The following is a 24,247-nucleotide window of genomic DNA, read 5'->3' as shown; positions in this document are numbered from 1 at the left end:
TTTCCCCCTCACTTTCAGGCACCCCAATCAGACGTAGATTTGGTCTTTTTACATAATCCCATACTTCTTGCAGGCTTTGTTCATTTCTTTTTCTTCTTTTTTTTTTGGTTTCTCTTCTCGCTTCATTTCATTCATTTGATCCTCAATCGCTCATACTCTTTCTTCCAGTTGATCGAGTCGGTTACTGAAGCTTGTGCATTTGTCACGTATTTCTCGTGTCATGGTTTTCATCTCTGTCATTTCGTTTATGATCTTCTCTGCATTAATTAGTCTAGCTGTGAATTCTTCCACTTTTTTTTCAAGATTTTTAGTTTCTTTGCGCTGGGTACGTAATTCCTCCTTTAGCTCTGAGAGGTTTGATGGACTGAAGCCTTCTTCTCTCATCTCGTCAAAGTCATTCTCTGACCAGCTTTGATCCGTTGCTGGCGATGGGCTGCGCTCCTTTGCAGGGGGAGATGCGCTCTTATTTTTTGAATTTCCAGCTTTTCTGCCCTGCTTCTTCCCCATCTTTGTGGTTTTATCTGTCTCTGGACTTTGATGATGGTGACGTACTGATGGGGTTTTGGTATAGGTGTCCTTCCTGTTTGATAGTTTTCCGTCTGACAGTCAGAAGGACTGTCTGTTGGTCTGTTGGAGATTACTTGAGGTCCACTCCAGACCCTGTTTGCCTGGGTATCAGCAGCAGAGGTTGCCGAAGATAGAATATTGCTGAACAGCGAGTGTACCTGTCTGATTCTTTCTTTGGAAGTTTCCTCTCAGGGGTGACGCCACCCTGTGAGGTGTGGGGTGTCAGACTGCCCCTAGTGGGGGATGTCTCCCAGCTAGGCTACTCAGGGGTCAGGGACCCACCTGAGCAGGCAGTCTGTCCGTTCTCAGATCTCAACCTCCGCGTTAGGAGATCCACGGCTCTCCCCAAAGCTGTCAGAGTTGTTCGCGTCTGCTCCGCCCCCGCTCTTTCCCCTAATGGACTGCAGCTGTGCGCTGTCCGCAGAGGTAGAGTCTACAGAGACAGGCAGGCTTCCTTGAGCTGCTGTGAGCTCCACCCAGTTCGAGCTTCCCAGCGGCTTTGTTTACCTACTTAAGCCTCAGCAATGGCGGGCGCCCCTCCCCAAGCCTCGCTGCTGCCTTGTGGATAGATCGCTGCAGACGGCTGTGTTAGCAGTGAGGGAGGCTCTGTGGGCGTGGGACCCTCCCGGCCAGGTGTGGGATATATTCTCCTGGTGTGCCTGTTTCCTTTAAGCGCAGTATTGGGGTGGGAGTTACCCGATTTTCCAGGTGTTGTGTGTCTCAGTTCCCCCGGCTAGGAAAAGGGATTCCCTTCCCCCTTGCGCTTCCAGGTGAGGCGATGCCTCGCCCTGCTTCAGCTCACGCTGGTCAGGCTGCAGCAGCTGACCAGCACCGATTGTCCGGCACTCCCTAGAGAGATGACCCCAGTACCTCAGTTGAAAATGCAGAAATCACCGGTCTTCTGTGTCACTCGCGCTGGGAGTTGGAGACTGGAGCTGTTCCTATTCGGCCATCTTCTCAGGTAGTTCCAGGATACAAAATTAATGTGCAAAAATCACAAGCATTCTTATACACCAGTAACAGACAAGCAGAGAGCCAAATCAGGAATGAACTTCCATTCACAATTGCTTCAAAGAGAATCAAATACCTAGGAATCCAGCTTACAAGGGATGTAAAGGACCTCTTCAAGGAGAACTACAAACCACTGCTCAGTGAAATCAAAGACGACACAAACAAATGGAAGAACATACCATGCTCATGGATAGGAAGAATCAATATCATGAAAATGGCCATACTGCCCAAGGTTATTTATAGATTCAATGCCATCCCCATCAAGCTACCAATGAGTTTCTTCACAGAATTGGAAAAACTGCTTTAATGTTCATATGGAACCAAAAAAGAGCCCGCATTGCCAAGACAATCCTAAGTCAAAAGGACAAAGCTGGAGGCATCATGCTACCTGACTTCAAACTATACTACAAGGCTACAGTAACCAAAACAGCATGGTACTGGTACCAAAACAGAGATATAGACCAATGGAACAGAACAGAGTCCTCAGAAATAATACCACACATCTATAGCCATCTGATCTTTGACAAACCTGAGAGAAACAAGAAATGGGGAAGGATTCCCTATTTAATAAATGGTGCTGGGAAAATTGGCTAGCCATAAGTAGAAAGCTGAAACTGGATCCTTTCCTTACTCCTTATACGAAGATTAATTCAAGATGGATTAGAGACTTAAATGTTAGACCTAATACCATAAAACCCTAGAAGAAAACCTAGGTAGTACCATTCAGGACATAGGCATGGGCAAGGACTTCATGTCTAAAACACCAAAAGCAATGGCAGCAAAAGCCAAAATTGACAAATGGGATCTCATTAAACTAAAGAGCTTCTGCACAGCAAAAGAAACTACCATCACAGTGAACAGGCAACCTACAGAATGGGAGAAAATTTTTGCAATCTACTCATCTGACAAAGGGCTAATATCCAGAATCTACAAAGAACTCAAACAAATATACAAGAAAAAAACAAACAACCCAATCAAAAAGTGGACAAAGGATATGAACAGACATTTCTCAAAAGAAGACGTTCATACAGCCTACAGACACATGAAAAAATGCTCATCGTCACTGGCCATCAGAGAAATGCAAATCAAAACCACAATGAGATACCATCTCACACCACTTAGAATGACAATCATTAAAAAGTCAGGAAACAACAGGTGTTGGAGAGGATGTGGAGAAATAGGAACACTTTTACACTGTTGGTGGGATTGTAAACTAGTTCAACCATTATGGAAAACAGTATGGCAATTCCTCAAGGATCTAGAACTAGATGTACCATATGACCCAGCCATCCCACTACTGGGTATATACCCAGAGGATTATAAATCATACTGCTATAAAGACACATGCACAGGAATGTGTATTGCGGCACTATTCACAATAGCAAAGACTTGGAATCAACCCAAATGTCCATCTGTGACAGACTGGATTAAGAAAATGTGGTACATATACACCATGGAATATTATGCAGCCATAAAAAAGGATGAGTTTGCGTCCTTTGTAGGAACATGGATGCAGCTGGAAACCATCATTCTTAGCAAACTATCACAAGAACAGAAAACCAAACACCACATGTTCTCACTCATAGGTGGGAACTGAACAATGACATCACTTGGACTCGGGAAGGGGAACATCACACATCGGGGCCTATCATGGGGAGGGGGGAGGGATTGCATTGGGAGTTATACCTGATATAAATGATGAATTGATGGGTGCTGACGAGTTGATGGGTGCAGCACACCAACATGGCACAAGTATACATATGTAACAAACCTGCACGTTATGCACATGTACCCTAGAACTTAAAGTATAATAAAAAAACAAAAAACAAAAACAAAAAATCAATCAATCAATCAATCATTATGGATTGTGTTGAAATTACTCCCTCAGTTCACACCACCAACAATGAAATTGTATTCTTCCAACATAAACCTCTAAGTACCCACATCTATGATTGAGAAAGATTTCAACTTGCTGCCAACATCTTTTGGTTTTGGTCTTGTAAGTTTACAGAACTTAAATATTCTAGTAAGAAATTAGTAGACTCTGCAGGGGAGGAAAAAAAATTTTTTTCTCCTATCCTTCTAGGTTCTTCAGCTGGGGCCTTTTAAGTAAGACTGACAAAATACAAATCAACAAGAGAAAAACAAACATAAGTTTATGAGCATATGCATCATAAATACACATGGGAGCGCTGGGAGATGAGTAACTCAAAGGTATGATTAGACATTAGGCTTACATAGCATCTCAACTAAAGAATAATACTTTTTTAGGGAAGTGACAAGACAAAGAAAAAGAACTTTGCATTTCTAGGGTGGGAAACTGGGGAAAAATAAATATTATAGGCAAACTAATGGAAGATACAGGCTAAAGTTGGTAAAACTGTTATATAGATTCCTCTGGTGCCATCTCCAGACTGAAAGGGTTTAGAGTTGTCTCTGGTAACTTTACCTTGTCCTTCACGGTAGCGAGGGGAGGAAGGCCACCCTTGCAAAGTTATGTCCTGCCTCTATGCAAATAATAGACAGATAAGTTTTCTTGTATCTGCTTTGTTCTCAATTACCCTCAGCTGAAAATAATCTTATGCCAAAGTGGCATATTTGGGGGCAGCAGATTCTGCTACCTTAAAACTTCCTGGGTCCCTGTGCCAACTTCAAAAAGTAAAATGTGGATCTAACATAGAAAGAGGGGCACAGACTTTCTTTAGTATGCTCATTTATGTACTCATTTAGAAAGGGCTCTAACTATTTCCAAGGCCTGAGTACATTAATGTTTAACAAAGATATTCTAATTCACTTAAAACAAATTAAAGGCATCATGCAGATACTCAGCCTTCAAAAACCACTCTACCTTGAGATGTTCCTAAGTGGTTACTGGGAGATAGACCACAGTTTTAGTCTAATATCACCTACAAATGAACTGTTATTTAGAATGCCATGTTATCAATTATATCCATAATTTGTATTATTGGAATAGAATTAATTATATCTTTATAGTCTAGGCAAATTTGTATATTCTTCAAGGCAAGCACAGACATGTTTCAGCATGGCCAGTTAATAATTCTTGCCGGGCGCGGTGGCTCAAGCCTGTAATCCCAGCACTTTGGGAGGCCGAGACGGGCGGATCACGAGGTCAGGAGATCGAGACCATCCTGGCTAACCCGGTGAAACCCCGTCTCTACTAAAAAATACAAAAAAACTAGCCAGGCGAGGTAGTGGGTGCCTGTAGTCCCAGCTACTCGGGAGGCTGAGGCAGGAGGATGGCGTGAACCCGGGAGGCGGAGCTTGCAGTGAGCTGAGATCCGGCCACTGCACTCCAGCCTGGGCAACAGAGCGAGACTCCATCTCAAAAATAATAATAATAATAACAACAACAACAATAATTCTTTCAGCCTGGTCTACTGAGGATGGCTAGGACTGCTGTCCTAACAAAAAAGAAACTAACAACAGCTAATTTCCTCTAACTGATTTGACTGTGTTACTCATGAAACGAGTGAATAATATTATAACGTTAATAAGTTAGCCATTTAATTTAGAATAAGACCAGTGTCAAAAGTTATATAAAAGAAGTAACTCAGTTTTATAGGCCCATATTGCATGGCTACACAGTTTCACTCAGTCTCTGCCACAAAAAGCTGCAATGATTTCACCTTCTGAAAATGAAATTCCATTTCTGTAAGAATATACATAAATACATATTCTGTTATATATTTATACAAAGGCTCTTGAAGGGGCTTGTTGTCAATGTGAAAACTACAAAGGCTTTACACCTGATAAAATATATATGACAGCTTATCAATATTGGTCAATATTGGTCAAAAGTTTTCTTGAGCCTATGGTAAAAATGTGAACGCGAGCAAAGAATCAATCCAGATCAATATGTCAGTTTAAAAGAAAAAAAGTGACTATTGATGTATCTGCATTCTTTTTTTATTTCAATAGCTCATAATATGCATTTCTTTCCCAAAATGATTTAAATATAAACCTGATTCCCTATCTATGTTTGCACTGTCATCCAGTAATTGCGGGTGCTTTTACAACTCACAGACACATGAGAATCTTCAACACCCCCAGCAACTCCAGCACCTTCACTGGCTTCATCCTCCTGGGCTTCCCTTGCCCCAGGGAGGGACAGATCCTCCTCTTTGTGCTCTTCACTGTTGTATACCTCCTGATCCTCATGGGCAATGGTTCCATCATCTGTGCTGTGCACTGGGATCACAGACTCCACATCCCCATGTACATCCTGCTCGCCAACTTCTCCTTCCTGGAGATCTGGTATGTCACTTCCACAGTCCCCAACATGCTGGCCAACTTCCTCTCTGACACCAAGGTCATCTCCTTCTCTGGGTGCTTCCTCCAGTTCTACTTTTTCTTCTCCTTGGGTTCTACAGAATGCTTTTTCCTGGCAGTTATGGCATTTGATCGATACCTTGCCATCTGCTGGCCTCTACACGATCCAACCATTATGACCAGACGTCTCTGTACCAATCTTGTGATCAATTGCTGGGTGCTTGGTTTCATCTGGTTCTTGATTCCTGTTGTCATCATCTCCCAAATGTCTTTCTGTGGATCTAAGATAATTGACCACTTCCTATGTGACCCAGCTCCTCTTCTAACACTCACTTGCAAAAAAGTCCCTGTGATAGAGCTTATCTTTTCTGTCTTATGTCCTCTGACTGTCTTTATGCTCTTTCTGTTCATCGTGGGGTCCTATGCTCTAGTCCTGAGAGCTGTGTTGACAGTCCCTTCAGCAGCTGGGAGAAGAAAGGCTTTCTCCACCTGTGGGTCTCACCTGACTGTGGTTTCATTGTTCTACAGCTCAGTGATAGTCATGGATGGGAGCCCACCATCTCAGAATGAAGCTGGAAAGCAGAAGATTGTGACTCTGTTTTATTCTGTTGTTACCCCACTCCTTAACCCTATGATATATAGTCTTAGGAACAAAGATATGAAAAAATCTCTGAAGAAACTATGGGGAACATAGAATGTTAATCAAAAAGGTCCTTGCATAATTAATCTTGTCTCTACTTTGGGGGGCTAAAAAATACTGGTCTTATACAATTAATTGTTCATCCTACTATTGGCCAAAGCTAAAACACCTGTGAGCATGTTTCTGTTATTTCTCCTTTCAGATCATGATTATTTGCCCAGTTGTGTAGCATGCCTCAGTGTTTTTTCATTGACTGGTGGGCATTTTTTAAAAAAACTATAAAGACAATATGTGCAGTAATGGAGGAGAGGCAGATCACATTGATTCTATTCAAGCACTACTTGTATGTGTTCTTAAATGGTTTGTGCTCATTTTAGTTTTACTTCTATAGTGTGGCTTTTACTGCAGGAACATAGCCTTTCTGAGACCTCGGGGCAAATCTGGACTGTTTAGAAGGCCCCTCCACTTCAGCTGATCCTAGCCTCCTATTTAAGTGCTTTTTGAGCCCCATGACTCCTGAAACTTCTGCTTTGCTCTTTAGACTCTCAGCTTTAGTTTCTGCTAGCTATTTTGAGGTCTCACCATGTACACACAGCTTAGAAATCCAAAAATGCCTTGAAGGAGAATTGCATCGTATTTCTAGCCTAGCTTCTGTGGTCCTCCCCTCTGTAGGAATTGTTTCGCAAACACTAGCAGCTTTGGCAACTGAAAACACCAAATTCTCTACCTTCTCAGTTCAGTAAAACTACTGTTTTCTGCTCAGGCTTTATTCCTCCTTTCCTCATACTCTCCCAACCCAGTAAATGGTCAAATATCCTCAGGGAAAAACACATGGTGAATGTGAAACTCACCTCCCTTTTCTTCCCTTCGTCTTGGACTGTAGCCCATGAAGGCTTGCCCATGCCGATTGCTCTGAGTGCCTTCAAATAGTTGTTTTACTATTTACTAGTATTTTGTCCAGATTTTACTTTTGATAGAAATTACTTTGGGTTTAGTACAAGTTTTTCAGTCATGACCAGAAAGTTTTTTCTACTCTATCTAGATTCCATACATTCTCACTTCTTCCTTCACTTTCAGAAGATGATCATGTAGCATGTGTGTTCAAAAGCCCGCAAATCAGAGGGACAGGTGGATATAGAGGCTGGCATAAACACAAATCGGGGATGTACACCTGCTTTTCTTTTCATTGCAAGCAGCAAAGAATCCCTGAGGACTCTTCCCCTGCAAGAAGCAGGGGAAAGGTTACCTATGGTAAAATAAATGATAAAACCGGGACCACAGGTTTAGGGCTTCTTTTAATGGAAGGCACCCAGTAATTGTAGGTCAGGAAAATAGTTACCCAGAATTTGTATTAGAAGCTTGGGCTAGTTCTCCTTGAACTTTCCCCTAGGCCTGGAGTGAAAGGTCATGCTGTGAATGAAGTGTCTTCACTAATCCAAATACCTGTTTTTCAGGTTAAATAAATAGGAATTGGGAATCAGGGAGCAATTGGCTGAGGATAATGACTTTAACAATTCAAAACAAACAAAAAAGTTCCTATCCACCACCCTTTTAACTAGCCCAAGTTCCCTTCTCTTTGAAAAGTAACCCTGAATTTCCCTTTAGGACTTCTCGCTTATTTGCCCGTCATATCACGATAAGTTTATTTCCTTAATATAAATGAAACTCTGTAAAACAGTAAGAGAACAGAACAGTATCGCAGTAAGAAAATGAACAAAAGGATATAAATGAATAACATCCAGAAACAGATTCTTAAACATGGAAAGGGCACTAACTAATTCATAAAAAGGTAAAAGTAGAATAAGCCTATAAATATATCTCACATTTTATCTATTAAATTGACAAAGATCAAGAAGTTTGATAACACACTTTAAGTCTAAAGATTGTGAAATGGGTTCTCTCACACTTAGCTGGTGGGCATATAAGTTTTACAAACACTATATAGGGTGACAAGGCAACCTCCATCAAAATTTAGAAGGCACATACCCATTAAAACAGCAACCCAACTTTTAAGATGTTTAGCCTACAGATATTTTTACACACGTGGGAAATGTTTACTGCAGCATTGTTGTAATAGCAAAATATTGAAAAAAAATCAGTTCCCATTAATAGAAGACTAGTAAAATGAGCTATGGTGAGTTATACCATGCAATATTATGTCTTCAATTTATAAACTATGAAGCAGTTCCATATGCAATGATATATATGTCCAAGACATACTGTTAAATGAAAAAAGCAAAGTGAGTAGCAGAGCATATTGTAGTTGCCTTCCATGGAAACGTGTATATTTCCTGAAAGAGCTCCAAGAAACTGATAACAACGGTTGTTTCAGGCGGGAAGAATTTGGTGTCTAAGGAACAAGAGAGTAAAGGAGACTTTTTTTTCATAACTCCTTTTGTCCTTTCAAATTCTTTATCATTTGCCTGTATTATTTATTGCAAAAATAAATAATAAAACATATTTTGTCAAATTTTTTTATTTCCATAGGTTATTGGGGAACAGGTGGTGTTTGGTTATATGAGTAAGTTCTTTAGTTAAACAAAGAACAATTCTTTTTTTTTTTTTTTTTGAGACAGAGTTTCGTTCTTGTTGCCCAGGCTGGAGTGCAATGACACCATCTCGGCTCACTGCAACCTCCGCCTCCCATGTTCAAACGATTCTCCTGTCTCAGCCTCCTGAGTAGCTGGGATTACAGGCACCCGCCACTACACCCAGGTTATTTTTGGGTTTTTAGTAGAGACGGGGTTTCACGATGCTGGCCAGGCTGGTCTCGAACTTCTGACCTCAGGTGATCCACCCACCTCGGCTTCCCAAAGTGCTAGGATTACAGGTGTGAGCCACTGCGCCTGGCCAACAAAGAACAATTTTCTAGGGGAACTTTCTGATCATTAGATTTGGAAAATCATTTTTTCCCACAATGCTAGGGTTCCTTAGGAGCCTGTTTATTGACAGAAATGTTGAAGCGGGGTCTTCAGAGCCCCTTAACATCATTTCACTTGGACAGTTTTGTACTTTAGAAAAAACCTGAGATACATCTTCCTCATCTTAGGGCTTGTACAAATATACTGTTATAAAACTTTAACGAGTTTATCACAGTTATATTTAGACATCATCTCCCTTATTTTTCAATTATTGATTTTTATTGCCCTTATTCAGCACCTGCAATGTACCAAACATTGAGCCAGAAAATAAATTTGAGACAAAGGTATATAAGACACATTTTCTTCCCTCATGGGATTCACAGTCTTATGATAGAGAAAATTGGAAGGTTTTCTTTTTGTTAAGTAGCAAAAGTTCAGTAAGAGGGGAAGGCCTAATTACCATGGAAGCTCACGGGAAGCTGCATATGTGTAAGTATGGAACTTGTGTGAAAGAGGTTGTAAGCACAGCATAGGCATTTTCTCTTTGCAAGTGCACCTCAGGTTACAGAATAGAAGTGCTTCTAGAAATTATCTTATACCATCATATAATCAACCACACTAGTGGTTACTACTAAGGTCCCAGAGACAAAGCAAGTATGACTATAAAATATAACATAGGCTGGGCATGATGGCTCACGCCTATAATCCCAGCACTTTGGGAGGCCGAGGTGGGTGGATCACCCAAGATCAGGAGTTTGAGCCTACCCTGGCCAACATGGTGAAACCCCATCTCTCATAAAAATACAAAAAAAAAAGTAGCCGGTCATGGCGGCGTATGCCTGTAATCCCAGCTACTTGGGAGACTGAGGCAGGAGAATCGCTTGAACCCAGGAGGTGGAGGTTCCAGTGAGCTGAGAGCGTGCCATTGCGCTCCAGCCTGGGCGACAAGAGTGAAACTTCATCTCAAAAAATAACAATAATAATAGTAATAAAATAAATTGAATACCAAAGAGAGATATTATTTAAAACGTTAAGTAAATATAGATTTTAGTAATGGAATGTTGAATTGCTTTGATCTACCATCTTGCTGTGATCAAATAAAAATACTAAATTTAAAAAAAACTTAAAAACATTGACGATCTGAAGAGAGAACAGAAAATGGCTAAGTCTTTTTTTTTAATGAAAGCCTGAGAGGTGAGCACTAAGGCCATTCATGCTCAGAGAGTACTTGACTGTAGTTCGAATCCTTATGCTTCAGGACAATGCTTAGCTAAGGAGATGGAAACAGGAACCTGGTGCTGGGGAGGGGGAAGGTCACACAAAGCTGGTGCCCTAATGGTCTTCATCCTCAGGTAAGGATGAACCAGAGCTAGACCCGATGCCACTCAGAAGGGAATCAGTCATCCCTGGAAGTTTGTGGCCATGGTTTAGCTCTTGTTTGAATTTATACATGCCGTTTTCTTCAATTTCCCCATTACACTGGCCGCAATCTATTCTTTTTCTTTTTTTTTTTTTTTTTTTTTTTTGGTTCCAAGGTGTTAGGCTTTCTTTTTGCTGTTGTTGTTTGGGTTTTGGGGGTGTTTTTTTAAATAGTGTCTCACCCTGTCACCCATGCTGGAGTACAGTGGTAGGATCACAGCTAATTGCAGCCTCAACCTCTTGGACTCAAGCAATCCTCTCACCTTACCCTCTCAAGTAGCTGGGACCACAGGCACATGCCACCATGCCTGGCTAATTTTTTTTTTTTTAAGAAATTGGGTCTCTCTATGTTGCCCAGGCTGTAGGCTTTCTATTAAAGACTCTGCCATCCTCTTTCCTTTATTTCATTTTATGAATGGACACAACTCAAAACTTTTAAGTAAAATATTTTAATCCTCCAGCCTAGACCATCTGTTAAGTCACAAAACAGCCTGAATCATTTTGAAAGATTAAAATCATACCTATCTTTCTCAAATCACAACGGAATAAAACTGTAATTCAACAGCAAAAAGAAAACTAAAATCTTCACAAATATGTGGATGTTCAACAACACACTCTAAACCAAGCGATGAGTCAGAGAAGTCACAAGGGAAATTATAAAGTATCTTGAGACAAATAAAAATGAAAACACAACATACCGAAATTTACAAGATGAAAAGAGAGCAGTGCTAAGAGAGAAATTTATAGCTATAAAGGCTTACATTATAAAAGAAGAAAAATCTCCACTCAAAAACCTAACTTTATACCATAAGAAACTAGAAAAAGAAGAACAAACTAAATTCAAAGCTAGCAAATGGTAGGAAATAATGAAGATTACAGCAGGGATAAATGAAGTAGAAAATATAAAACAGTAGAGAAAATGAACAAAACCAAAAGTTTGCTATTCAAAAAGATAAACTAAGTGGACAAGACTTTAGCTAGAATAAGAAAAAAAGAAGACTCAACACAAATTAGAAATAAAGTGAGGACATTACAACTGATTTTCTAGAAATGAGGTTTTTATAACTTTTCCTAAGAACAAAAAGAAGTTATTTTGAATTCCACACAGACATCTCATCATTGCCTTTCAAAACATTCTTCTTGCCTTTGCTCTGGGGTCCAATTTGCCCTAAACTACATGAAAACTATGATGGAAGAAAGGATGCTATGCCAAGGACTCCTGAGGGAGTCATAAACCAGCCCAAGGGAAGACTGAAATCATCACATAATCTCCAAGATAAAACTTTAATTGCACCCCTGAATTGCAATGACACTTACTTCTTCATTCACCTGCACCCTCTTTCTGAAACCTCTTCATGAGGTTCATATACCACTGCTTTTGTGGCACTACTCTGCCACAAAAGTAATTCGTATATAAAACTCACCTGTTGACCTTTCTCTGCTGGACGAGATAATTGGAAGGTCTGGGTTCCTGGAGGTGACTGAGGTCCTTGATGAAAATAACCACCCTGTCAATCGAGGCCCACACCTCAAGGGCTGACCATAGGAGGGGTGTGCTTCTTTCCTCTGGCTATAACTATTGCCCAACAGAATTACCTATAAACATTTCTTTTGAGCACTTCAGGAAAGGAGAAAAGGGAGTTTCAACAGGTATCTTTATATATCCTAGGATTCTTTGGGTCAGGCTCCAGGTTTGGAGTCCACATAAGGCAAAGAGAGCTATCAATGAGAAGGCACAGGCTCGGTTTGTATTCCTAGGACTGTCCGCACATGGCTCTATTATGAAGGGTAAGTAACTTCTTCCCCTGTCTAGGATTCACTTGACTTTTTCTAAGACATCTACACATGGATGCTAGCTCCAGTGAAATGCCTTTATAATATGAATATATTTTTGCAAAATTTTGTGAGTTTCTAGACATGTGATTTCATGCACAGCATCTCCAGTATAATAAGTGTTATAATGAACTGTTGACACCTGTGCCCAGCTACCCAGATCTTCCTCAGCTGAACACTTTCTTCAACATTCTTGCCTAATTATTTGCAAAGGAATGCCTCATTATTTGGAAATTTGATAAATTACATAATTTGGTATTAGAAGTCATGCTTAATAACTCACTTTCTACAATGCCCCTGATTAAATATAACTTATTCCCATTACTTTTATGCACATCCCAGGAAATGTAATGTCCTTCCTTTAATACTTTATCTTCTGCATTTTGAATTATTAACACTACTGTGTTTTTATATCTTCTTTCTTTATGTCAGACCAATCAGAATATACCATAATATTGTGCCAGAATATACAAGAAGGTCAAAAAAATAAATCTGAGCAACTAAAAGGAGCTGTCCATAGCTTCACTATGAGATATATGGGAATTGAGTGACTTTTTAATCTAGTCATTTAGGTTCACTTAAATTCATTGGATGGGCGCAGTGGCTCATGCCTATAATCCTAGCACTTCGAGGGGCCAAGGGTTTGTAGGGAAAGGTTCTCATCATGTTCCTTAGGCTAGATACATGATGAGAACATGTCTCTACAAAACATTTAACAATTAGCCTGGCATGGTGGCATATGTCTATCGTCCCAGCTACTCAGAAGGTTAAGGCAGTAGGATTGCTTGAGCTTGGGAGGTCAAGGCTGAAATGAACTATGATCCCACCACTGCACTCCAGCATGGGTGAAAGAGTAAGGCCCTGTCTCAAAAATAAATAAATAAAAATTTAAAATTAATTTATTGTTTTTCATTTAGGTTTTTAAATGATTCTGCTAAAAAATTATCCTAGCTACTTTGTAGTTATATTTATTAGTAGTATTATTATGAACACTAACAGCTATGAGTGTTGCAGGTCCTAATATATTCCAGGAACTGCACTAGGCTCTACAACATGTATTAGGAAACTGTACTTCAACTATGTTTTCCCAAAAGCTCAGCAAAACGGAAGGTAACTTGCCTACAGGCACATAGTATGCTGTACAGTATTTGAACCCAAGTCAATCTGACTTTATCATTTATTTTCTTTTAAGTCACTTACATAACAGGATTACTTTGTTAAGTATTACTAGAGTGAGTCAGTCAGTTGTAAACCTAATCCAACTGTGGTATGTCACCACATAGACTACTACAGTGAGTGTTCTCTTCCTTCCTCACCAAACTATGTGCTTGCCTCCTAAAACTATGCTCCCAGTTCTCCCTAAGGAGCAGCCCATTTTTCCTTCTAGTTCATATGTGTAGCTGCCACATCGCACCACTGGACTATCCAACTTTATGTGGTAACATCCAGCATTTACAGTGATCTACCATGTGCATGAGACAGTGTTGAAAAACTTTGAGAAGGAAAATTGGCCAGGGGTGGTGGTTCATGCCTGTAATCTCAGCACTTTGGGAGGCTGAGGTGGGTGGATCACTTAAGGTCAGGGGTTCGAGACCAGCCTGGCCAACATGACAAAACCTCATCTCTACTAAAAATACAAAACTAGCCAGGCGTAGTGGTACGTTCTTGTAATTTCAGCTACTCAGAGGGCTGAGGCAGGAGAATTGCTTGAACCCAGGAGACAGAGTTTGCAGTAAACCGAGACTGCGCCACCACACTCCAGCCTGGGTGAGGGAGTGAGACTCTGTATCAAAAAAAATATGTGTGTGGGTATATATATACACTATATATATATACTTTGAGAAGGAAAATCAACAGGATTTGGAGATTGACCGCATATGGGAGGTGATGGAATTAAAAGGTTCCTTCAGTGTTTCTCAAGTTTCTGGCTTTAGCAAATGCTAACTGGATTGGTGAATGAAGAGTGGAGCCATTCACCAAGAAGCAAGTACAAAGTGGGACTCTTACAAAGAAAAAAAATGGAATAAAGATAAATACTGAGCAAAATGGTGATGACATGTTTGAAAATATAAACGACTAGAGAGACCAACATTTAGAGCGGATGCTCACAAATGACAGGGTCATGAGGCAAGGTAGAATTAGTGAATCACAAGGTTTAAATGTGATTTTGCTAAATGTGACCAAACTGACATGTTACACAAGACTGCCCAGTGATGTACGGACTGAGGACTCAGTGATGGTGATGTTCATAAACTCAGATTAGCTTTTTTGGAGACAGGCTTGGCAAGTCTGAAAGTCACCCAACCATTAATTTATTCAACAAGTGCCTACTGTGTACCAGAAACTGAGTTATCTGAGAAATGAAAGATAAATTAAACATCATTTGTGAATTATAGACATTTTCAGTCTGTAGGGTAACATGAAACCATATGATTTGGTCATTATGGTGCATGCTCTAGTAGAAAAATATATAACATGCTATGTAAATATTAAACAGGAAATTTATATGTTACAGAGTTTTGTCTTACTGACTTTAACATACGATAGGTATCAAAAGGATATCTAAAATCATCATCAAAATCTAAGACATCCGATATTGACAAGTGTAATTGTTAATTTTTTAAATCTTGATAAGCTCAGGCTTTATGGGTCAAACGATACTGAGATATATGTCCAAGACTATCCATCACAGTGGTGATTATAATAGAAAACATTGATAACAATCTAAATCTATCATTAGAGGGTTGATTGAATCTATAGACAAGAAGAACAATGAAGCCACTGAGTTGATGATTCAGAGCTCTATTTTTGACACGGAAAAAAAGACAAATATATTAAGTTTAAAAACAAATTATAAAACAGTTCATTTTGAAAAATTCCATTTTAATTATAAAGAAGAGAAGAGCACACTCCTCCAAAGAGTGAAAATTTGTTTTCTCTGCGAGGTAGGATTTTTTTTATCTTTTTCTATATCTTTTATGTTTATAATGATAAAAAACAATTACAGTATTTTGGTACATTTTGAACAGTGTAGCATTAATAAATTTAAAGAACAAGACATAAGCATTTTAGATCATTTGAAATGCATTGAAAAACTTAACATTAATAAATATCCTTACATTTGGAGAAGGCTTATTGAATATTTTTACATATATATTTTCTTTCATCAACAAATGAAAGAAAGTATCATCTGCGTTCAGCAAGAATTTGCCATTAGCAACATTTGGAGCTATGTTTATTTATGTCTGACTTTTTAAATTAACAAATAAAAAATTGTATATATTTATTATGTGTAACATGTTGTTTTGAAATATGTATACATTGTATAATGGCTACCTCCAGCTAATGAACATACGCATTTTCTCATATACTTAACCACTTTTTTGTGGTGAGAACATTTAAAATCTACTCTCTTAGCAATTTTCAAGAAAAAAATAATTATTAACTATAGTTATCCATGTTATACAATAGAGCTCTTGAACTTATTTCTTCTATCTAACTGAAGTTTTGTATCCTTTGACCAACATCTCCCCAACCTCCCAGTCCCTGTAACCACCATTTTACTCTCTGCTGCTATAAATTCAACCTTTCTGGATTCCACATATACATATAAGTGAAATCATGCAGTATTTGTCTTCCTGAGCCTGGCTTTTTTCACTTAGTACCATGTCCCTGGGTTCATCCATGTTGTCACAAATGACAGGACATCCTTCTTTTTTAAAAGCTGAAGAGTATTCCATTGTGTGCATATACCACACTTTCTTTACCTATTCATTCTGTTTGACTTTTGATCATTGACCTTCCAAACTTATCTAGATTCTGAGTTTCTTGTAGGTGGACAGTAGAGATGACAGTTGAGATGTCAAAATCTACAATCTGTAATAAGTATAAGGATGAATTCTTGTAGCAGAACAATATATTGTAACAAATTGTTTATTTTAATGAGAGATTTATGTTTAAACGATTCAAAACACTGCATTTGTTTACAATAGTAGAAATTCCATTTACAGGGAAGTTTAAAAGTGTGAAGTAAATTCAAGGAACAACCTCAGGTAACTATTAACTCTCTACTCTCCAGAAAAATATTGCCATGATATTTTCTCTTGGATTCTATGCTTAGACAACATTCACTAATACAGAGTAAATAATGGTCACTCATAGCTCTCAAGTATCTGAGAAGTATGTCAAATATTTTCCACCTCGGGAAAGATGTCAGAAAAAGCAGTTATTTTACTCCTAATTCTTGGTTTAAAAATTAAGTCAAACTAACAGCTGTTCTATTAGAAATAATTAGCTATAGGTGGGAAAAAGAAATACAAACAGCCACTTTGCTGGCTTTCATAGAGGATAATGGTTCTGAGCTTTCACAATTTCAAAGGGAAGGGAGATTTCTCAAAAATCACCCACTGATGAAAAATATCCAAATAATGTATATTCTACTGTTATAACCCTAATTTTAAAGAAATTTGGGGCCGGGCACAATGGCTCACTCCTGTAATCCCAGCACTTTGGGAGGCCGAGGTGGGTGGATCACCTGAGAGGTCAGGAGTTCGAGACAAGCTTGACCAACATGGAGAAACCCCATCTCTACTAAAAATACGAAAGTAGTCGGGCATGGTGGTGCATGCTTGTAATCCCACCTACTCGGGAGGCTGAGGCAGGAGAATCGCTTGAACCCAGGAGGCGGAGGTTGTGGTGAGCTGAGATCATGCCATTGCACTCCAGCATGGGCAACAAGAGCAAAACTCCATCTCAAAATAAAAAAGAAATGTGGGATCATTCGCATTGTTGATTTGTAGCTTCTGAATAAAAGTTAGGAGTCAGTGGATGGGTTGTTGCAAACTAATTGCCAAATAGCCAACATATATAGCTTGCAAAGATTTCCTACAAGTTTTTCAGAAAACAAAACTATTTGTATAAATGGTGTTTTCTGTCGTCTCTACAGCCCTGGAATTCATATACAATTCAGAGACAAGCACTGTGATGGAATTTGTTCTCCTTGGCTTTCCCGGTTGTCAGGAGATGCAAAGATTCCTCTTTTCACTGTTCTTTGTGATCTATGTATTTACCATAATAGGAAACGGGACCATTGTCTTTGCTGTGAGATTGGACAAACGGCTTCATACCCCAATGTATATTCTCCTAGGGAAGTTTGCTTTCCTTGAAATCTGGTACATTACCTCCACTGTACCCAACATGCTAGTCAACTTCCTCTCAGAGACAAAAACCATCTCTTTTGTTGGCTGTTTCCTCCAATTCTACTTTTTTACTTCCCTTGGTACAACAGAAGCATACTTCCTCTGCATCATGGCATATGATCGGTACCTTGCTATCTGCCGCCCATTGCACTACCCAACCATCATGACCCCACAACTCTGCTACATATTGATGTCTTCTTGCTGGGTGTTTGGATTCCTCAGTTACTCTGTGTCCACTGTGCAACTGTCTCAATTGCCTTTCTGTGGGCCCAACATCATCAATCACTTTTTGTGTGACATGGACCCATTGATGGCTCTGTCCTGTGCCCCAGCACCTATCACCGAGATCATCTTCCATATCCTGAGCTCCCTCATTATCATTCTCACTCTTCTGTACATCTGTGGCTCCTATATGCTTTTACTGATAGCTGTATTAAAAGTTCCTTCAGCAGCTGGCCGGCAGAAGGCCTTTTCCACCTGCGGATCTCATCTGACAGTAGTGTGTTTATTCTTTGGGGCTCTATTGGCAATGTATGTGAGCCCCACAACTGATAACCCAGCTGCAATTCAGAAGATTATAACTTTGTTCTATTCTGTGGTGACCCCCTTCTTAAACCCCCTGATTTACAGCTTACGAAACAAGGAGATGAAGACTGCATTGAAGGAAGTCCTGAGGATAGAATGAGAATAAGGTCATCTACCTGAGACCAAGCAAACCATTGTTCAGACATAAAAGATTAACTAAGAAAGACCTGATTTTCTGATTCTACTTCTCCAATACACACTTTAAAGAAGATATTTTCTCAGTGAGGTCCCTCATTGTTTTATTTCTTAACTAACCTGGCAGAGCTAAATCATACTGGATTCATATTACATTCCAAATGAAACAATCATATTTTCAACATGGGTGGCTCCAATAGATGATATTTGAGGGTATTTTATATGTCCTATTTCATACTGTATAGTTTTGATTACTGGAGATACGGGTGGAAGATAGAAAAGCAGTTATACTTAAGGTATTTCTTAAGACTGTGCAATATTTTTACAGTGAATAAAGAATCAAATTTAAATGCCTAATGAATACAGAACTAAAGGATTTAGTAACAGAACAATTTTCTTGCCCCCTTGGCTCTTGATGGTTGAAAGTCTTACAGGCAAGGGACGGACTGAAAGTTTAATGCTTATGTAAGCAGCCTATGTTTTAACATCACATAAAATAGTAAAATAGTGGTCATTCTTCCATTCAACAAATATTAATTGAATACCTCTTATGTTCCAGGCACTAGATATATACTATGACCAAAAGAATCAAAACCACTATCCACCTGGCATTTACACTCTCGTAAGGGAGAGACAGACGATAAAAAAATAAGTAAAATATATAGCATATCAGAGAGTAATAAGTGCTATGCAAAAAGGGCAAAGGGGGCAGGAAATGTGGAAGAAAGAAAAGAGCTGCCATTGTTAAACAGGATGATCAGGGAGGCTACACTGAGAAGGCAACATTTAAGCAAATGCTTGAAGTAGATGAGGGAATGAGCCATGTAGACAGTGAGAGAAGAGCATTCCAAAGAGAGGGAAGCAAATTATCTTTAAGATCTGCAGGCAGGATTGTATCCAAGTAGTAGCAAGGAGGTTGGTTTGACTGGAGTAAAGAATTTAAGGCTGGGAACAGTGGCTCACGCCTGTAATCTCAGCACTTTGGGAGGCCGAGGAGGCTGGATCATGAGGTCAGGAATTCGAGACCAGCCTAGCCAATATGGTGCAACCCCGTCCCTACTAAAGATACAAAAATTAGCTGGGTGTGTTGGCATGAGCCTGTAATCCCAGCTACTCAGGAGGCTGAGGCAGAATGGTGTGAACCCAGGAGGTAGAGTTTGCAGTGAGCCTAGATAGCACCACCACACTCCAGCCTGGATGACAGAGCGGGACTCCATCTCAAAAAAAAAAAAAGAAAGAAAATTTAAGGGGAAGAGTATTAGAGATGAAGTCAGGAAGTGAACAGCGTTCCAAATTCTGTGGGACCTTGTAAACTATAGTAATAACTCTTTAAAAAATTATAAATTGACAAATTAGAGTTGTGTATATGTATGGGGAACAAAGTGATATTATGATTTATGAATATAATGCAGAAAAATTGAATCAGCTATCAAATCCATAACCTCAAATATTTTCTGTAGTAAGAATATTTGAAATCTATGGCCGGGCACAGTGGTTCATGCCTGTACTCCCAGCACTTTGGGAGGTCAAGGCAGGCAGATTACCTGAGGCCAGAAGTTCAAGACTAGTCTGGCCAACATGGTGAAACCCCCTCCCTACTAAAAATACAAAAATTAGTTGGGCCTGGTGGTGCGTGCCTGTAATCCCAGCTACACAGGAAGCTGAGGCACAAGGATCACTTGAACTTGGGAGGCAGAGGCTGCAGTGAGCCAAGATTGTGCCACTGTACTCCAGCCTGGGTGACAGATTGAGACTCTGTCTCAAAAAAAAAAAAAAAGAATATTTGAAATTTATTATCTTAGCAATTTAAAAATGTATAACACATTATCATTTACTATGTTTACCACCCTGGGCAATATATCACCAAAAAAAAAAACCACTATTCCTCCTACCAGAGGTTTTCCACCCTTTGCCCATCATTGCCTCACCATTACCCACACCCCACTTCCCACAGCCTTTGGTAACCACCATTCTACTGTCCTGCTTCCTTGAGTTTGAAATCTGGGAATTCCACAAATAAGTGAGAACATGTGGTATTTGTCTTTCTAGGCTTGCCCTATTTCACTTAGCGTAATGTTCTCCAGTTCCCTCCGTGTTGTCACAAATGACAAAATTTCCCTCTTTTTAAGGCTGAATCATATTCCATTGGGTACATCCATTGCATTTTCTTTATCCATTTATCTATTGATGGACATTTAGGTTGATTCCATAACTCAGCTATTGTGAATAAGGCTGCAAGGAACATAGGAGAGCAGACATCTCTTTGACATATTGCTTTCAAATCTTTTAGGTAAATACCCAAACTGGGATTGCTGGATCATGTAGTAATTCTATTTTAGTTTTCTGAGGAAGCTCCAGACAGTTTTTCATAATGACGGTACTAATTGACATTCTTACCAACTGTGTGCAAGGGCCCTCTTTTCTTCACATTCTCGTCAACACCTGTTATCTTTTGTCTTTTATTATAACAGCCATTCTGATTGCTGTGAGGTGAAATCTTATTGTGGTTTTACTTTGCATTTTCCTAGTTATTAGTGATGTTGAGCAATTTTCATATACCTATTGGGCATTTGTATGTCTTTTTTTTTTTTTTTTTTGAGAAATGTCTATTCAGGGCCATTGCCCATTTTTTAATCTGATTATTTGTTCTCTTTCTATAGAGTTGTTTGAGTTCCTTATGGATTTGGATATTAACCCCTATTAGATGTATGGCCTCAAATACTTTCTCCCAGTCTGTAGTTATCTCTTCATTCTATTGATTGTTTCCTTTGCAGATTAGAGCTATACTGACATGATCCTATTTGTCTATTTTTGCTTTTGTTGTCGGTGTTTTGAGGTCAAATCTATGCAATCATTGCCCAAACCAATATTGGGTAGTGTTTCCCCTATGTTTCCTTCTCCTTGCTTAGAGTTTCCGGTCTTATGTCCAAGTCTTTAATCCATTTTGAGTTGATTTTTGTATATAGAGTGAAATAAGGATCCAATTTCATTCTTATACATATGAATGTAGTTTTCCCAATACTATTATTAAAGAGACTGTCCTCTTCCCAATGTGTATGTTTGACACCTTTGTCAGAAATCAATTGACTATGCATAGGTTCACTTCTGAGCTCTATTCTTTTCCATTGGTTGATGAGTCATTTTTTTACACTAATTTTAATTGACATGCTGTTTTAATTACTATTACTTTGTAGTATAGTTTGAAATCAGTGTGATGCCTCAGCTTTTTTCTTTCTGTTCATAACTGTCTTGGCTATTTGAGGGATTTTGTGATTCCACATGGATTTTAGGGCTGTGTTTTCTATTTCTCTGAAGGCTGTCATTGGTATGACAGGAATTAATAGGGATTACATTGACTCTGAAAATCACATTGGGTAGTCTGGACATTTTAACAATATTAATGCTTTTAATTCATGAACACAAGATATATTTCTATTTATTTGTGTCTTCAACTTATTTTATTCATGTTTTATATGTAATTTTGCATGAGATGAGAAGCATTTGGGAGGTTTTGAGCAGGGAAGTAACATACTCTTATTTACATTATAAAAGAATTATCCCCCTGACTGTTTAGTTGGCAATACACTAGAAAGAGAAATGGGCATTTTAAAACTCTTATTTCTAATTGTTAAATTTAGAAATTTTTTGTTTTTTATTTTTATTTATTTTTCGAGATAGGGTCTTATTCTGACACCCAGGCTGGAATGCAGTGATGTAATCACAGCTAACTACAGCCTCAACCTCCCCAGGCTCACATGATCCAACTCAGCTGTCCGAGTAACTGGGACTACAGGTATGTTCCTCCGTGCCCAGCAAATTTTTGTATTTCTTTTTTTTTTTTTTTTTTTTTTTGGAGAGACAGAGCTTCACCATGTTGGCTAGGCTATTCTCAAACTCCTGGACTCAAGTGATCCTCCTGTCTCAGCTTCCCAAAGGTTGGGATTACAGATGCGCACCACTGCTCTAAAAGTTCATTTCTTTTTAAAGGAATTTGTATCTGTAACCTATTGGAGGATATATATTTGGGGAGGGGAGAAGAATCCTCTAGTTGCCCCAGAGGAATAGGAAGTCCTCTGGACCCTAAGAAATTCTAATTCTGGAGTAGTTCCATGACATTAATTAAGAGACAATGTTTCTGAGGCTCTTTAATGACAATCATAATTATAATTATATAGATATTTATAAAACATTTTCAAGTCTATTATCTCATTTAATCTTCATATTAGCCCTATGAGTTACACACGGAGGATAAACATGGCTTTAATAATTGAGGAAACTAGAACACACTAAGCTCTTACAGCTGATAAGTGAAAATATTCAAACTAAGACTCATACTTTCTATGTCATGATTTTCTTTATATTTTCTCACCACCTTCTGTTTAAGTTCAACTCTGTTCCCACCCAAGTGCTCCCTTTTTTTTAACCCAGGTCACCTCATTTCATACAATGCCTGGATAATCTTCTCCACCATTTTCTGCCTATCCCAGACCTCTCTCAAAAGCTCCTCTAGATGTTTAATCTAGTAATGCTTTTCTAAATACCTAACTCTTAGCCTGACATACAAATCACCTGTCACTTAGTTCCATGGGCACTTAGTTCCATATCCCTTCAAATATCATTCTTAACCTTGTATACCAAACATGTTTAATTAATTCCCAGTTCTACTGAAATCCCTCCCAAACTTAGAAGTGTTTTCAAACATCCCTAACCCAGACTCTAACGTTTTATGATCATCCATAGTGGCTTTCAAGCTTCCACATGCATTAGAAACACCTAGTGGCCAGGCACGGTGGCTCATGCCTGTAATCCCAGCACTTTGGGAGGCTGAGGCAGGTAGATCACCTGAGGTCAGGAGTTCAAGACCAACCTGGCCAACATGGTGAAACCCCATCTCTACTAAAAATACAAAAAAATTAGCCTGACATAGGGGTTCATGCTTGTAATCCCAGCTACTCAGGAGGCTGAGGGAGGAGAATCACTTGAACCTGAGAGGGTGGAGGTTGCAGTTAGCCGAGACCACACCATTACATACCAGCCTAGGCAACAAACTCCATAAAAAAAAAAAAGGAGAAAGAAAGGAAAGTAAAAGAAACACCTAGAAAGTTTGTTAAGACAGACAACTGGGCTCCACATTCCAAGTTTTTGGCTCACTAGATCTAGGTAAGTACTGAGAACATGTATTTCTAACAGGTCTCAAGTGATACTAATACTGCTGGTACAGGGATTATATTTTCAAGAATCCACTCCACACTTAAATAGCCTTACCCTTAAGCTCAGTCATGTTCTCCATTTGAGCTCTTGCTATGTTTATATTAATCTCAGCTTCTCACCTCAGTTTGTTCTCTTTCCCCTTATATCATTGAAAGAATTCATAACCATTTACAGTGCCAAACTTTCATTTTCACTAATATTGTATCATGTCAGTCAACAGAATTAGAATTACAAATCTGCCTTTACAGATAACTGAACTTTTTCAAACACCTATGTTCAAGCTATACTTAAAATTAATAAGGAAGAAATTTTTTTTTTTTTGAGATGGAGTCTTGCTTTGTCGCCAGGCTGGAGTGCAGGGGCGCAATCTCGGCTCACTGTAACCTCCGCCTCCTGGGCTCAAGCGATTCTCCTGCCTCAGCCTCCCAAGTGTCTGGGACTACAGGCATGCACTACCACGCCAGGCTAATTTTTTTTATTTTAGCAGAGATGGGGTT

General features: G+C 39.1%; 2 protein-coding genes across 2 annotated transcripts; both read left to right on the top strand.

The window, feature by feature from the left end:
- Nucleotides 1-5,531: 5,531 nt before the first annotated feature.
- LOC117071428 (olfactory receptor 11G2) lies at nucleotides 5,532-6,562 on the top strand. Its single transcript, XM_033191391.1, has one exon. The coding sequence runs from the start codon at nucleotides 5,627-5,629 to the stop codon at nucleotides 6,560-6,562; it is 936 nt and encodes a 311-aa protein (XP_033047282.1). The 5' UTR covers nucleotides 5,532-5,626.
- Nucleotides 6,563-17,541: 10,979 nt separating this feature from the next.
- On the top strand, nucleotides 17,542-18,504 carry LOC117071055 (olfactory receptor 11H4-like). Its single transcript, XM_033190843.1, has one exon. The coding sequence runs from the start codon at nucleotides 17,542-17,544 to the stop codon at nucleotides 18,502-18,504; it is 963 nt and encodes a 320-aa protein (XP_033046734.1).
- Nucleotides 18,505-24,247: the final 5,743 nt, after the last annotated feature.

This window comes from Trachypithecus francoisi, unplaced genomic scaffold (genome assembly GCF_009764315.1).
Source record: "Trachypithecus francoisi isolate TF-2019V2 unplaced genomic scaffold, Tfra_2.0 Lachesis_group3, whole genome shotgun sequence".
Taxonomy (NCBI): domain Eukaryota; kingdom Metazoa; phylum Chordata; class Mammalia; order Primates; family Cercopithecidae; genus Trachypithecus; species Trachypithecus francoisi.
This window is presented reverse-complemented; position numbering and strand designations above follow the sequence as displayed.